Source organism: Doryrhamphus excisus, linkage group LG15, assembly GCF_037039965.1.
Source record: "Doryrhamphus excisus strain RoL-2023G ecotype Guam linkage group LG15, RoL_Dexc_Guam_v1.1, whole genome shotgun sequence".
NCBI classification, from domain to species: domain Eukaryota; kingdom Metazoa; phylum Chordata; class Actinopteri; order Syngnathiformes; family Syngnathidae; genus Doryrhamphus; species Doryrhamphus excisus.
The window spans coordinates 17789485-17807078 of NC_136371.1; the positions used below are offsets into that span (position 1 = coordinate 17789485).

Sequence of the window (17594 nt, forward strand, 5' to 3'; positions counted from 1 at the left end):
CAGCTTTACTTGTTTATTTTGCTAACTCAACATAACATCTCGTTTTGTTGCTTGTTTGTGTTTTTAAATATCATATTATACTCCATGTTTGCTTGTTTCATTGTACATTCGTCAAGTGGAATGTTGACTTATTTATTTACATGCATTAGGACGCTCTGCGCATGCGCATTGTCCATTATCTCGCTCTCTTTCTCTGGGAAAAACCCCGGCAGGAGGAGGAGGAGGAGGGAGAATCGTCCGCCTCTTCCTCCTCCCTCTCCTCCTCCTCCGACACGGCAGACGGACGTTGACTCGGGAGTGTGGAGGAACACGACAGGAACACCGGGAAGAAGAGTAGACGACAGGCGGATGTGCCTCCGAACGCGAGGCGGATGTCGTCCTCCGGACCTCCTTCATGCCAACATTGTGAGTACGTCTTGTGTTTTTTTGTTGGGAATGCTGAATCCTCTGGGAAGGCATGACGAGTTCATGCTCCGACAAGGTGGCCTTCCAGGGATTCTTTCATTTGTTTCCCGGAGCACTTGACACTTTTTTTTTTAAATGTCCGCCTCCTTCAGGTGTTTAGCCACCGTAGGCGGCGAACAAGAGGAGCTAAGTGGACTTGTCACGTTTGGTCTAATGAATTCAACTTAGTTTCTCTTTCTCCTCCAACAATTTGCTCTGCGTGGAATGACAGCACAGGTTCTACCTGTTAGCATGTTAGCACCGGGGTTGGACTAACCTGAATTCCCCGTTTTGAGAAGTTGAAAGTAAAGACTCACGAAGGAGTCGCTCATTTTGCTCTGAATCGGGAGTCACGGGTACTTACCCGTTCACTTCACTTGCCCGCTAGCTAAATGTAAAAGCAAACTATGGCGTCGCGTTACTATCCAAAGTAAGAGGTAGTGAACTACATAAAACGAGTGTAGAAACTGAAACCGAGGAAGTAAAACAATATCGTGGAGTAACGTCATTGTCAACAAATCCGAAAAAAGTATTCGATCCCTTTTGCTAAATCACCTCCTAACTTTGTAATTTCCTTGCTCGTTTCTGTTGTGTATTCTCGTTTCATCGCTAAACTACACTTTTTTTTTTCATTTTAACCAATAAACGTGATTACTAACCAAGTGTACAAATAAGAATAAAGCAACAAAATTGCCAGATAAATACAAACATTAAAATCACAACACATTTTTCATGTTTTGAGAGCCTTTTTGTTAGCAGATTTGTTTATAAGTTAAATAAATAAATTATTCAACATCTTTGAGAAATGTATGGAAAATGTTCTCAGTATGATCAATAATAATAATTAATGAGAAAGACACCCTATCCATCCTAAATGTGGTCATGTGATTAGCAGGAGCGTATCAGGGAAGGATTCTTCCTTCCGATAGGTGAGTCAAGTCGGCGATATGTAGAGACTGAAGGTCATGGAAGGTCAGCATCACGGTACCTGAAGGAATAGCATTTAAAAAAAAACGATGGCAAATTCCTCCTGCTTTTTTTTTTTTTGCCTGATTTATTGAGACATGATACAAATTTCGGGAATGGCGTGGGAAAGAATGTTTGTTATTCCAAAGAAGATACCTACAGGGTGAGAAGGTCATGAATTCCAAATCTTTGTTGTGTTGACAAAGATTTGTACAATTTTGCGCTTAGTCCGTTCGTAACTGGAGATTTATGACTCTTAAAGGGCTCAAAAAGTATACTTTTCCCACTTTTCTGTTGTATTCTCACATTAAACGAAGCTAAAGTTTCAGCTAATGAGGTTATGTCCTTATATGGGCATGCCCATATCACAATCACCATTTTGAAAATATACATAGCTGGAATAGGCGCAAATTCTGGAAGCTAGTATCTGGATGTTAGTAATCAGCGGTCGAACAAAGGTAAATTTCAGCAAAATATCACATGCTAGGTATTAGCATTTCTAGAGTGCTAACATTAGCAACACAGCATTGTTGACTGTTTTCATAGGTACACTATTATATAAACGCTATGATGCTAGGGGTTAGCATTTCTACAGTGCTAACATTAGCACCATAGCATTGTTGGCTGTTTTCATAGGTAGACTATTATATAAATGCTATGATGCTAGGTGTTAGCATTTTTAGAGTGCTAACATTAGCACCATAGCATTGTTGGCTGTTTTCATAGGTAGACTATTATATAAATGCTATTGAGCTAGGTGTTAGCATTTCTAGTGCGCTAACATTAGCACCATAGCATTGTTGGCTGTTTTCATAGGTAGGCCATTATATATGCTATCATGCTAGGTATTAGCATTTCTAGAGTGCTAACATTAGCACCATAACATTGTTGGCTGTTTTTATAGACTATTATATAAACGCTATGATGCTAGGTGTTAGCATTTCTAGAGTGCTAACATTAGCACCATAGCATTGTTGGTTGTTTTCATAAGTAGACGATTATATAAACGCTATGATGCTAGTTGTTAGCATTTCTAGTGTGCTAACATTAGCACCATAGCATTGTTGGCTGTTTTTATAAATAGACTATTATATAAACGCTATGATGCTAGGTGTTAGCATTTCTAGAGTGCTAACATTAGCACCATAGCATTGTTGGCTGTTTTCATAGGTAGACTATTATATAAATGCTATTGAGCTAGGTGTTAGCATTTCTAGTGCGCTAACATTAGCACCATAGCATTGTTGGCTGTTTTCATAGGTAGACCATTATATAAATGCTATCATGCTAGGTATTAGCATTTCTAGAGTGCTAACATTAGCACCATAACATTGTTGGCTGTTTTTATAGACTATTATATAAACGCTATGATGCTAGGTGTTAGCATTTCTAGAGTGCTAACATTAGCACCATAGCATTGTTGGTTGTTTTCATAAGTAGACGATTATATAAACGCTATGATGCTAGTTGTTAGCATTTCTAGTGTGCTAACATTAGCACCATAGCATTGTTGGCTGTTTTTATAAATAGACTATTATATAAACGCTATGATGCTAGGTGTTAGCATTTCTAGAGTGCTAACATTAGCACCATAGCATTGTTGGCTGTTTTCATAGGTAGGCCATTATATAAATGCTATCATGCTAGGTATTAGCATTTCTAGAGTGCTAACATTAGCACCATAACATTGTTGGCTGTTTTTATAGACTATTATATAAACGCTATGATGCTAGGTGTTAGCATTTCTAGAGTGCTAACATTAGCACCATAGCATTGTTGGTTGTTTTCATAAGTAGACGATTATATAAACGCTATGATGCTAGTTGTTAGCATTTCTAGTGTGCTAACATTAGCACCATAGCATTGTTGGCTGTTTTTATAAATAGACTATTATATAAACGCTATGATGCTAGGTGTTAGCATTTCTAGAGTGCTAACATTAGCACCATAGCATTGTTGGCTGTTTTCATAGGTAGACTATTACATAAACGCTATTATGGTAGGTGTTAGCATTTCTAGAGTGCTAACATTAGCACCATAGCATTGTTGGCTGTTTTCATAAGTAGACTATTATATAAACGCTATCGTGCTAGGTGTTAGAATTTCTAGTGCGCTAACATTAGCACCATAGCATTGTTGGCTGTTTTCATAGGTAGACTATTATATGAACGCTATCATGCTAGTTGTTAGCATTTCTAGAGTGCTAACATTAGCACCATATCACTGTTGGCTGTTTTCATAGGTAAACTATTATATAAACGCTATCATGCTAGGTGTTAGCATGCTAATGCTAACCATGTACGTATGCCCTCGGCGGAGGTCTGCGCTCTCTGAGTGCTTTTCTAGTTTATGTTCTGAACTTGTTGAGCCACTGATGGATTTCAACATTATCCTTAGGAAAACTACAACGAAATATAATATATATATTATATTTATTGATTATATTCATATTATATATATTTTTTATATATATTTTATATACAAAATATTGCACTCCTGCTATCTGTGCGTATGGTAGTAACATTCCAGTAACATTAGTGACACCTAGTGGCCAGTGTAGAACGCTACATGTCTTCTGAGTGCTTCATTAAAAAAATATGAAACAAAGTTTGCCAAATCAGCATAAATATAATAAAATAGTAAAAATGTCTGTGAAAAGGTCAGTCCGCTGTGTGAGAAAGTTTGCTTTGTGACTTTTAGTGACCTTGCTGCTCTTGATGGTGTGTTTATGGATCAACAGACGCCAGGAAGCCACACTCCTGCTTTTGTTGTTGTTGTTTTTTCTACACCACATCTCTTTGGACATTATAACAATTTAAAAAAAAGTCAAAACATTAATTTTTTGGCATTGTGTTCTTCCTGTAAAGGCATTTTTGACATTGGGGCGGCTTCACTCATCTTGGGAAAACGAGGAAAACGGAAAAGCGGGAATGATAAATGGTTTGTTGTGAAAACATCACCTGAACCGCTTAGCAAGGGAAGCCATCTGGCAGGTTTGACTGTTCCCTGAGTCACATGACAGGCTTGCACCGCCAACAAGCATGTCATGTCCAATAAGAGGCGTGGCCATATTTATCATGTTTTATACTCAAGCATGCATGAACTCTTTTACTAATATTTATTTTAGAGTTATACAGTACATCCGGAAAGTATTCCAGTTTTGCCCATTCCTCTTTGCAGTACCTCCCTAGCTCCACCAGGTTGGATGGGAATCATTTTCAGATGGAAAAGCTATGAATACTCATGTAAATGTGATTATTCTTTTTTTTTATTTGTAATAAATGTGCAACAATTAAAAAATGGAATAAGGTTGTGACAAACAAATGTGGGGAAAAAATGGAGGTAGATAAGCTGCGATCTCAACAAATTTAACACAAGGAACGTAATATCATGAGGAAAAATAACACCAATTTATTACACATAAACTGTAAATATTAGACCTTAATATACCTTTTTTTTTATATTATATAATATGAAAAACAAACAAAATGAATAACGTTGGTAAAAACTTTAAATTATACAGGAATTGAAAAAAATGAATATCCAAAAAGAAAGTTTAAATTGTTGAGGGGGAGGGGAAAAAAAGAAAATAAACTGTAATTTTATGACAATAAAGTAAAAATATTATTAGGACAATAACGTTGTAATATGAGGAGGATGGGAAAATGAGGAAATGCCATTTTAGTAGCGTAGAGTTTAAGTATTTAAGGGAAAATTAGTTTATTTTTTTTAAAGTTGCTAAACAGTAATAATTTTTGGAAAATTAGGTTGGGGGATATTTTTTTTAATAAAATTAATTGTTTTTTTTCACTGCTAAATTTGGACTTTTTCTCGTAAAAAAAATTGTTCCTTGTAAATTCTGACTTTTTTTTCCTGGTAGAAAATGTAGAATTTCTCTCTTTTTTTTTTGTTTTGTTCAAAATTCAGATGTCTTGTTCGTGGAATTCAGTTTTTTAGCCCCACAAAATTCATATTTGTTCTCGAATTTTTTTTTTTTTTTTCATGCAAAATTGTGACTTTTTCCTGCAGAATTCAGTCTTTTCGCCTGCAAAAAATTTTTTCTTGTAAAATTGTCTTTTTTGGTGGACATCTTGCTTTTTGCAACATGGCTTATCATGCAAGTTTGCCGACAAGTTGATTATGTGGTCGTGGTGTAATAGTCATGGTGCTGGTGTTGGAGCAGAGCGTCGTCTCGGTGAACCGTCAGACGGACAGCGTTGACGTTACAAGACGCAGACCAGTTCTGCCAGAACGGCTAGCAGACCCGGAAGCCAAAAAAAAAGGAAGCGCCACTCAGACTTGTTGTCATCACGAGTCTACAAGTGTTTTTTTTTTTGTCTTCCTGATTCCTGTTGACCCACACTTCCTGTCCCTGTCCACGCATCCTTCTCCACTGACCCCCATCGCTCGCCGCTTCCTCTTTTTATCATCGTCGCGGCCTTTTCCATTCCGTCTGGCTCTCGCTACCTTCCACTTCCCTCCTAGTCCATCTCGGCCGAGCTCATGCCGTGGATGATCACGGAATCACGTGAGGACAAATTCCAAGCAGCGCTTCATGAAGGGAATCTCCACAGAAGAGACCTTGCAGAGCCTTACTGCTCCAAATCGAACGTCACCAAAATGCTAACAGGCGATTTTCCAACACATTCCCACCGAGTCAAATTACTACTTCTAATATTCTAATATCTACAAATTCAGATGTATTTTTTTTTTGTAGAATTCGGGCTGCACAGTGGACGAGTGGTTAGCATGGAGGCCGCATAGACAGGAGATTGGGAGTGTTTTTTCTCCGGGTACTCCGCTTTCCTCCTCCATTCCAAAAACATTCACGTCAGCTGAATGTGAGTGTGAATGGTTGTTTGTCTATATGTGCCCTGGGATTGGCTGGCCACCAGTCCAGGGTGTACCCCGCCTCTCCATGATATGGAGTGGTGCAAATATGATATTTGACTCATGAATATAATATGGAGTGGTGCAAATATGATAGGTGACTTGTAACCATAAGGAGTGGTGCAAAAACGATGGTACATGACTTGTAAATATGATATGGAGTGGTGCAAATATGATGATACATGACTCATAAATATGATATGGAGTGGTACAAATATGATACATGACTTGTAACCATAAGGAGTGGTGCAAAAACGATGATACATGACTTGTAAATATGATGTGGAGTGGTGCAAATATGATGATACATGACTCATAAATATAATATGGAGTGGTGCAAATATGATACGTGACTTGTAACCGTGATATGGAGTGGTGCAAATATGATGATATTTGACTCATAAATATAATATGAAGTGGTGCAAATATGATACGTGACTTGTAACCATAAGGAGTGGTACAAAAACGATGGTACATGACTTGTAAATATGATATGGAGTGGTGCAAATATGACAGGTGACTTGTAACCATAAGGAGTGGTGCAAATATGATACGTGACTCGTAAATATGATATGGAGTGGTGCAAATATGATGATATATGACTCATAAATATGATATGGAGTGGTGCAAATATGATGATACATGACTCATAAATATAATATGGAGTGGTGCAAATATGATACGTGACTTGTAACCATGATATGGAGTGGTGCAAATATGATATTTGACTCATAAATATAATATGAAGTGGTGCAAATATGATACGTGACTTGTAACCATAAGGAGTGGTACAAAAACGATGGTACATGACTTGTAAATATGATATGGAGTGGTGCAAATATGACAGGTGACTTGTAGCCATAAGGAGTGGTGCAAATATGATACGTGACTCGTAAATATGATATGGAGTGGTGCAAATATGATGATATATGACTCATAAATATGATATGGAGTGGTGCAAATATGATGATACATGACTCATAAATATAATATGGAGTGGTGCAAATATGATACGTGACTTGTAACCATGATATGGAGTGGTGCAAATATGATGATATTTGACTCATAAATATAATATGAAGTGGTGCAAATATGATAACGTGACTTGTAACCATAAGGAGTGGTACAAAAACGATGGTACATGACTTGTAAATATGATATGGAGTGGTGCAAATATGACAGGTGACTTGTAACCATAAGGAGTGGTGCAAATATGATACGTGACTCGTAAATATGATATGGAGTGGTGCAAATATGATGATATATGACTCATAAATATAATATGGAGTGGTGCAAATATGATACGTGACTTGTAACCATGATATGGAGTGGTGCAAATATGATATTTGACTCATAAATATAATATGAAGTGGTGCAAATATGATACGTGACTTGTAACCATAAGGAGTGGTACAAAAACGATGGTACATGACTTGTAAATATGATATGGAGTGGTGCAAATATGACAGGTGACTTGTAACCATAAGGAGTGGTGCAAATATGATACGTGACTCGTAAATATGATATGGAGTGGTACAAATATGATACATGACTTATAACCATAAGGAGTGGTGCAAAAACGATGATACATGACTTGTAAATATGATATGGAGTGGTGCAAATATGATGATATATGACTCATAAATATGATATGGAGTGGTGCAAATATGATGATACATGACTCATAGATATAATATGGAGTGGTGCAAATATGATACGAGACTTGTAACCATGATATGGAGTGGTGCAAATATGATGATATTTGACTCATAAATATAATATTTTTGTGGACTTTCAGATGAATCATCACAGAAGCTAAAGGTGGCGTGACGAATGTTGTGGAGCTCCTCCCAAAGCTGCGTGGCTTTTCTCCGGCGGTAGGGAGTATCACAAGATACATCCACAGGCCGTTTTCACTCATGCTAATAATGTCATAATTAGATAATGGCGGGATTAGCAACAGTGAGATGCTCTGGAAGGAACTGGCCTTCGGGCCAAAGATGGGACAAATGCAGTTACTGTGTACCTCCAAATACTGTATCATGACTGATGACGGACTTTGGAGCACAAATCCAGTTGCCTTACACTTGACTTCCGAAAACTTAGGCTGACCGGATGTAGACATGTTCTGGTCACATCCTGATGAGGCCATCAAGACCTCCATCCATCCATCCATCTTCTGCTTATCTGAAGTTGGGGTAGAGGATGGTTAGTCCAGTTCCTTCCAGGTGATCCCGAAACAGACACCAGCTAATTTCAGGCACGATTTTGCCTCCTGGATCAGTTCCGTCTTCAACACGAAGAACCGCGTCAGAGTCTGCATAACGGCGGACATCACACCAATCAATCCGTCTGTCGATCTTGACTTCCATGCTTCCCTCAAAGTAATTATATTCCTCCACTCCCAAAGACTCCCATCTGGACCTATTTCCGGCCATGACTGTATCTGCGATTCTATTGGATGGGGTACCTCAAGGGCGGAGCATTGATTTCTGGATAGAGATGGTCTTTTTTTCTGGGTTCTACCAAGTTAGTTTGTTTACACCGAGGGATTATGGAAATATGGAGCGTTCCGTCTGCAGGAGTGGAACGATACGGAGCGTTTGGTGGTTCAGCTGCTCTGCATCCCTTGAACCCTCAACTTCCTGGGACCTGTAGTGTTTCTCTGGGGGGTCTAAGAAGGTCCCACTTGCTAAGAACCAGAATGTTAAGAGTTTCATTCGAGTCTGCTTCGTGTTTCACAGCGAAACTAAGAAGTTTCACAATCGACTCCACAACCATCCCACTTCCTGTCTGCCAACCCTCAACGACTTTGACTGCTTCTCTTCCTCCTTCACCCAAAGGAAGACATGTAGACTGTTGTCTTCGTAGCTCCAGGACGACAACAAGTTTTTTTTTTTTGCGTCCATCGTCCACGTTGACTCGTCGTCTTTGTGGTGAGCTTTGCCGTTTTACGCTTTTAGCGACACTTTGTGTTTACGTTTACGTTACAAAAGAAAGCGCAAAAGTGTTGCGGCAACGTGATTGGTGCGTCTCGTTCTTCTTTTGTCTTTCACTTCAAACTCGCCATGACTTGTTTTTGCCATGCTAACATGCTAAGTATTGTCGTTTATGTCGTTTTATTTTCCATGATAAATTGTGTTTCTATTGGAAACCTTCTCAAAAAGGTGAATCCGCAGTGACGGACGCTAGCCTCAAAAGTCGCCGTTTGAGCTCAGTTGCGGAACCGTCATATTCCATCCATCATAAATACAAAATGGCAGCTAAAGAAAAGAAATTTCACTTGAATATTTTAGGTCTGCACTTCCTGTGTGCTGCACATGTGTACTTACTGTAATGCTACAAGCTAACTTTAGCTAGCTTTGCAGTTATCTTCAACCAAAACTTTATTGAATAGCATAAAAAAATTCCACACTCGGTTATAAACACGATTTCACCACTCAGCAATAATTGTGACACCCGGACCCTCCACAACATTGTGACACCCGCATCACTGACACCCGGACACTCCACAACATTGTGACACCCGCATCACTGACACCCTGACACTCCACAACATTGTGACACCCGCATCACTGACACCCGGACACTCCACAACATTGTGACACCCGCATCACTGACACCCAGACACTCCACAACATTGTGACACCCGCATCACTGACACCCGGACCCTCCACAACATTGTGACACCCGCATCACTGACACCCGGACCCTCCACAACATTGTGACACCCACATCACTGACACCCGGACCCTCCACAACATTGTGACACCCACATCACTGACACCCGGACCCTCCACAACATTGTGACACCCCGACCCTCCACAACATTGTGACACCCGCATCACTGACACCCGGACCCTCCACAACATTGTGACACCCACATCACTGACACCCTGACCTTCCACAACATTGTGACACCCCGACCCTCCACAACATTGTGATACCTATATCACTGACACCCTGACCTTCCACAACATGGTGACGCCCTGACCCTCCACAACATTGTGACACCCGCATCACTGACACCCCGACCCTCCACAACATTGTGACACCCACATCACTGACACCCTGACCTTCCACAACATTGTGACACCCACATCACTGACACCCAGACCCTCCACAACATTGTGACACCTACATCACTGACACCCTGACCTTCCACAACATGGTGACACCCTGACCCTCCACAACATTGTGACACCCGCATCACTGACACCCCGACCCTCCACAACATTGTGACACCCGCATCACTGACACCACAACATTGTGACACCCACATCACTGACACCACAACATTGTGACTTCCACAACATTGTGAGACACAGAACTGACACCCCCACAATATTGTGGGACCTACATAATCGACACTCCCACAACATTGTGACCTCCACAACATTGTGAGATCCAGAGAACTCACACCCTGACACATCATTTACACCACCACATCACTGTGACCTCCACAACATTGTGACTTCCACAACATTGTGACACCTACATAATGGACACTCCCACAACATTGTGACTACCACAACATTGTGAGACCTACATAATCGACACTTCCACAACATTGTGACCTCCACAACATTGTGAGACCCACAGAACTGACACCCCCACAATATTGTGAGACCTACATAATCGACACTGTGACACCCACAACACTGACACCTTCACAGCATTGTGACACCCAGGTCACAAAAAGGAAGTTGTTCATTCTAGTAAAGTAAATTTTTTTACACTTTTTCTATTAAATTTGGGGAACGGACGATCACAACCATCGTTAGCACCACCTGGTTGCTATCCTCTAACACACACACACATGTTAAACATATTTTGTAAATATGTGTGTGTGTGCGCGCCAGAGAGTGGTATCACATCTCAGTCACATGATGCATCACACTGTCTCTCTCTCACTTCCTCTCACCATGATGGCCTTCTTCCTCACAGCGAGTTGTCCTTGTCTTTTACCGCTGCTCCTGCTGCTGTATTTTGCTATTTTTTTTCCCATTTTTCCTGGGGAGGGCTTTTCCCAAATATTTCAATTTTCTTTTTCTAATATTAGGACTTTATTCCTATAATATTTTGACTTTATTTACATAATATTGTAACTTTTTCCACAACCTGATTTTAAATTTTGAATACATTTTTGAAATTTCTAAAGCAAAATTACGATTGTATTTTGCTATTTTTTTCCCCATTTTTCCTGGGGGGGCTTTTCCCAAATATTTCAATTTTCTTTTTCTAATATTAGGACTTTATTCCTATAATATTTTGACTTTATTTACATAATATTGTAACTTTTTCCACAACCTGATTTTAAATTTTGAATACATTTTTGAAATTTCTAAAGCAAAATTACGATTGTATTTTGCTTTTTTTTTCCCCATATTTCCTGAGGGGGGGCTTTTCCCAAATATTTCAATTTTCTTTTTCTAATATTAGGACTTTATTCCTATAATATTTTGACTTTATTTACATAATATTGTAACTTTTTCCACAACCTGATTTTAAATTTTGAATAAAATTGTGAAATTTCTAAAGCAAAATTCCGATTGTATTTTGCTATTTTTTCCCCATTTTTCCTGGGGGGGCTTTTCCCAAATATTTCAATTTTCTTTTTCTAATATTAGGACTTTATTCCTATAATATTTTGACTTTATTTACATAATATTGTAACTTTTTCCACAACCTGATTTTAAATTTTGAATAAAATTGTGAAATTTCTAAAGCAAAATTCCGATTGTATTTTGCTATTTTTTCCCCATTTTTCCTGGGGGGGCTTTTCCCAAATATTTAAATTTTCTTTTTCTAATATTAGGACTTTATTCCTATAATATTTTGACTTTATTTACATAATATTGTAACTTTTTTCACAACCTGATTTTAAATTTTGAATACATTTTTGAAATTTCTAAGGCAAAATTCCGATTGTATTTTGCTATTTTTTGCCCCATTTTTCCTGGGGGGGCTTTTCCCAAATATTTCAATTTTCTTTTTCTAATATTAGGACTTTATTCCTATAATATTTTGACTTTATTTACATAATATTGTAACTTTTTCCACAACCTGATTTTAAATTTTTAATAAAATTGTGAAATTTCTAAAGCAAAATTACGATTGTATTTTGCTATTTTTTTCCCCATTTTTCCTGGGGGGGCTTTTCCCAAATATTTAAACTTTCTTTTTCTAATATTGGGAATATGGGAGCCACAACAAAGAGCCTGAAGGGCCACATGTGGCTCTGGAGCCGTGGGTTGGTTAAGGTTCAAAAAAATCATTTCATCATCGCCAAATGTTCCCTTTTTGTCTCCTGTCCCTGAAGTACACCGGTCCCATCCCGGCCGAGCGAGGGGTGGGCGAGCTGACCATGGGGGTGGGCGGCTGCGAGACATCGGCGCTCGGCGGGCCGGCGGGGCGGAGCTTGATCACCACCCACAACCCCCCACGAGCGAGTGTCTGCTTCTCCTGGTGGTGCTGCTGTTGGAGCTGCACCTGGTAGGACATCCCACAACTTTGTTCTCCGAGTGCTTTGGTGTCCTTTCGGGATGAGGCAGCTTCCCGATCCGAGTACGACGTGCCGGGTGTGTTTCCTGGCTTAAAGCCGTTTTATCGTAACAGTCTCACCATCAGGAATGAAGACGAGAGGAGGCGGCGAGGGAGGAAGAGGATGTCACAAGACACCAAGATGAAGACAATCCCAAACTGTGAACCTTGGTGAGTCCACGCGCGGCATGCTAATGTAGCATGTCCGTGCCCCCGGGGAACATGGGGGGGGGTCTCTGTCTCGTGTTGAGGTTAGGGTGGCCTCGGGCGGGGGGTCCAAACCTTTTTTACCGCTTTGATATTTTGCATATATATTTGTCATGATAGCATATTATTCTTCCAAATACTTCAACGTTTACATTTTTATTTTCTCATCATTATTTAAAAATGTCCATAATATCAAAGAAATAATTAATATAATGTATTGGGATGTCTGATATTGGCTTTTTTTTGTCCAACTCTCAATTTCCGATAGCGATATGAGTATCATAACATATTTCCTGTGGTGGAATGGACACATAATAATGTAATTAATAATGTAAATAATGTTTGCACCATCGGGAAAAATCCCATATCGATAATTATCGGACACTCAAACATGTTAAACAATAATAATATATTATATTATAATAATATATTATAGTGTATATTAATATAAATATAAGAAATATTTATCCTTTGACATAATTGTCCAAAAAATGACCACTTTATTTAGTTTGGTTTGGTTCTCATATAATGACTATAGTAACATATTCTCCTTTAATATTTCAACTCTATGCTACAAAAATGACTTTTATTTTTATTTTTAATAATTATTTAATTATTTAATAATTATTTTTTATTTTTATTATTTTATTTTATTATTATATTTATTATTATTACCTGCAATAATAATAATATATTATTACTTTATTTTTTATTTTTAATATTTTTATTTTTATTTTTATTATATTTTTTATTATTTTTATTATTTTTATTTTATTATATTTATATTTATTATATTTATTATATTTATTATTATTACATGTACTAATAATAATATATTATTACTTTTATTTTTAATATTTTTATTTTTATTTGTATTATTTTTTATTATTTTTATTTTATTATTATTTTTATTTTATTATTATATTTATTATTATTACATGTAATAATAATAATATATTATTACTTTATTTTTTATTTTTAATATTTTTATTTTTATTATTTTTTATTTTTATTATTTTTATTTTATTATATTTATTATTTTTATTATATTTATTATAGTTATTATATTTATTATATTTATTACATTTATTGTTATTACATGTAATAATAATAATATATTATTACTTTATTTTTTATTTGTAATAATTTTATTTTTATTTTTATTATTTTTATTATTTTTTATTTTATTATTATTTTTATTTTATTATTATATTTATTTTATTATTATATTTATTATATTTATTATGCTTGTTATATTTATTATATTTATTATATTTATTATATTTATTAAATTTATTATATTTATTATTATTATTATTTATTCTGATAATATTTGAACATTATTCTTATAAAACACCCATCCTATAAGGCTAACCTTATATCCGTATTTAGCTTTTTCTTTGTTTTTCTTCCCGTTAGCACGGAACCCTCGGAGCAAGAGATCCGTCTGTGGTCCCAGTCCTTCGACAAGCTGATGCGCAACCCGGCGGGTCGGAACATTTTCCGGGAGTTTCTACGCACGGAGTACAGCGAGGAGAACTTGATGTTCTGGCTGGCGTGCGAAGACCTCAAGCAGGAGGTCAACAAGGATCGCGTGGAGGAGAAGGTGCGCTTCATCTACGAGGACTACATCTCCATACGCTCGCCCAAAGAGGTAGGACAGGCCGTGGAGGGGACCTCGTTGGTTGTGGGTACGACTCCACAGTCGATGGCATCGGAACACCTTGCCAGACCCCTCTAGCAGCTTTTCAGGGGCCATTATGAACTTCAACTGTTTATTTTGTTATTGTTGGTTTTTTTTTTTAAATCGGCCCAAAATATCATTTAACAACAAAAAAAGTTTAAAAATTATAATAAAAAATCTTATTATTAACACTTATTTGACAGGAATAAATATTCAATTTAAAAAAAAAATGTGATAATTTTACAAGAATGTTGCAAAATATCATTTTTCAAGTTTTTGTTGCTTCAGTTGGCGGTAAATGGCCCCTGGGCCGCATCTTGGACACCACTGCTCTAACGTTAGGGTTAAGATACCACCACTATTTCATCATTTACATTTTTCTTTTCTTGTCATAATATAATATTTTGAATTTATTCCAACGATACAATCTTTCCCCAACTAAATATTACCAAAAAGTACTTCATTTTGTTTTATTTCTCATATTTCCCTTGGAAAAAAGTATTTTTACTAAAGTGACATTACGCTCTCTCTTATCGTTATTTTATAATATTAAAACAAATCATATTATTTAATAGTGTATTACATGTTTCATAAATGTAGTTTATCATGTAATAATAATAATATATTATTACTTTATTTTCACTTCTCTGACTGATGACATAAAATTAAAAAACTCCCAAAAATAAAAAAAACAGCAGCAAAAAATTGACAAATTAAATGTTTCATAAATGTAGTTTATCATGTAATAATAAAATATTATTACTTTATTTTCATTTTTCTGACTGATGACATAAAATTAAAAAAACTCCCAAAAATTAAAAAAACAGCAGCAAAAATTGACAAATGTACATGTTTCATAAATGTAGTTTATTATGTAATAATAATAATATATTATTACTTTATTTTCACTTCTCTGACTGATGACATAAAATAAAAAAACTCCAAAAAATAAAAAACAGCATAAAAAAATTGACAAATGTACATGTTTCATAAATGTAGTTTATTATTTAATAATAATAATATATTATTACTTTATTTTCACTTCTCTGACTGATGACATCAAATTAAAAAACTCCCAAAAATAAAAAAACAGCAGCAAAAAATGGACAAATTAAATGTTTCATAAATGTAGTTTATTATTTAATAATAATAATATATTATTACTTTATTTTCACTTCTCTGACTGATGACATAAAATTAAAAAACTCCCAAAAATAAAAAAACAGCAGCAAAAATTTGACAAATTAAATGTTTCATAAATGTAGTTTATCATGTAATAATAATAATAATATATTATTACTTTATTTTCACTTCTCTGACTGATGACATAAAATTAAAAAACTCCCAAAAATTAAAAAAAAACAGCAGCAAAAAATTGACAAATTAAATGTTTCATAAATGTAGTTTATTATTTAATAATAATAATATATTATTACTTTATTTTCACTTCTGACTGATGACATAAAATTAAAAAAAACTCCCAAAAATTAAAAAAAACAGCAGCAAAAAATTGACTAATTAAATGTTTCATAAATGTAGTTTATTATTTAATAATAATAATATATTATTACTTTATTTTCACTTCTGACTGATGACATAAAATTAAAAAAACTCCCAAAAATTAAAAAAAACAGCAGCAAAAAATTGACAAATTAAATGTTTCATAAATGTAGTTTATTAGTTAATAATAATAATATATTATTACTTTATTTTCACTTCTCTGACTGATGACATAAAATTAAAAAAACTCCCAAAAATAAAAAACAGCAGCAAAAAATGGACAAATTAAATGTTTCATAAATGTAGTTTATCATGTAATAATAATAATATTATTATTACTTTATTTTCACTTCTGACTGATGACATAAAATAAAAAAACTCCAAAAAAAAAAAAACAGCAGCAAAAAATGGACAAATCAACGTTATTTTCCTCATTATGTTGCCAGTCATTCTTGCGAAATGATTATGTTGCCAGTGTCAGTGATTTGACATCATGTGACATCATCGCGCATCCATCGCAGGTGAGCCTCGACGCCCACGTTCGGGAAGTGATCAACAATAAGATACCGGACCCGACGCCTCACATCTTCGAGGAGGCCCAGATGCAGATCTACATGCTGATGTACAGGGACTCGTACCCGCGATTCCTCTCCTCCAACATCTACAAGTCGCTCATTCGTGCCAGCTCACGCAGCTCATCCGAGTCCTAGTCCAGGTCCTGCGCCGTCCCCGTCCCACAGTCCTATCACGTCTCAGGACCGCCTCCCGAAAAGGCGGGCACATACTGTACATGGTAAACACAGCCACGACTCAATGTCGCCCCCGTGGGGTTTACGTGGTACTGCAGGTACTGCAGTTTTTTTTAAGTCTGCAGTATTTCTCTTTTTATTTTAGCGCCCAACAGAGAAAAAAGTTATTCATCCGTTATTCGTCCATTTCTCGTGTTTTCCTCCACGTCCGGCCCATCGCCTTTAAAGAGCTGCGCCCGCCTTGTTTATGCCTTATTTGGGCATGCTCCGCCTCCCTGCCAACTGGAAAGCACAGGAGCATCCTCACGTCGGATTTACAAACAAGACTTTTTTTCACAGACAAATGTTTTTTTTTGTTCTCTTTGGGACAAAAACACTGAACTTGATGCAACAACACACACTGCAATAAAACACTGGAGTCAGCGCACACACACACACACACACACACACACTCTATCTGTATCAGCATACTTCAGAGTATATGACATTAATATTTTATAATAACAACAAAGTACACCAATGCAAACACATACAGTATTTGTGTTGCAATACATCAGGGGATCGAACTCCATGTGGAAACCTCCAAGTCTAACACAAGCCACCGTTTTGCA

The 17594-nt window shown here is 36.4% G+C and overlaps 1 protein-coding gene across 2 annotated transcripts; it reads left to right on the top strand.

Annotated features, from left to right (window-relative positions):
• The first annotated feature begins 66 nt into the window (after positions 1 to 66).
• On the top strand, positions 67 to 17154 carry LOC131104501 (regulator of G-protein signaling 19-like). 2 transcript variants are annotated; one of them, XM_058051769.2, is made up of 5 exons: positions 67 to 405; positions 12623 to 12795; positions 12919 to 13014; positions 14470 to 14704; positions 16756 to 17154. In XM_058051769.2, the coding sequence occupies exons 1-5, from the start codon at positions 85 to 87 to the stop codon at positions 16942 to 16944; spliced, it is 1014 nt and encodes a 337-aa protein (XP_057907752.2). In that variant the 5' UTR covers positions 67 to 84; the 3' UTR covers positions 16945 to 17154. The 2 variants fall into 2 exon arrangements, with proteins under 2 accessions (XP_057907752.2, XP_057907753.2); XM_058051770.2 differs by having other exon boundaries at positions 12931 to 13014.
• Positions 17155 to 17594: the final 440 nt, after the last annotated feature.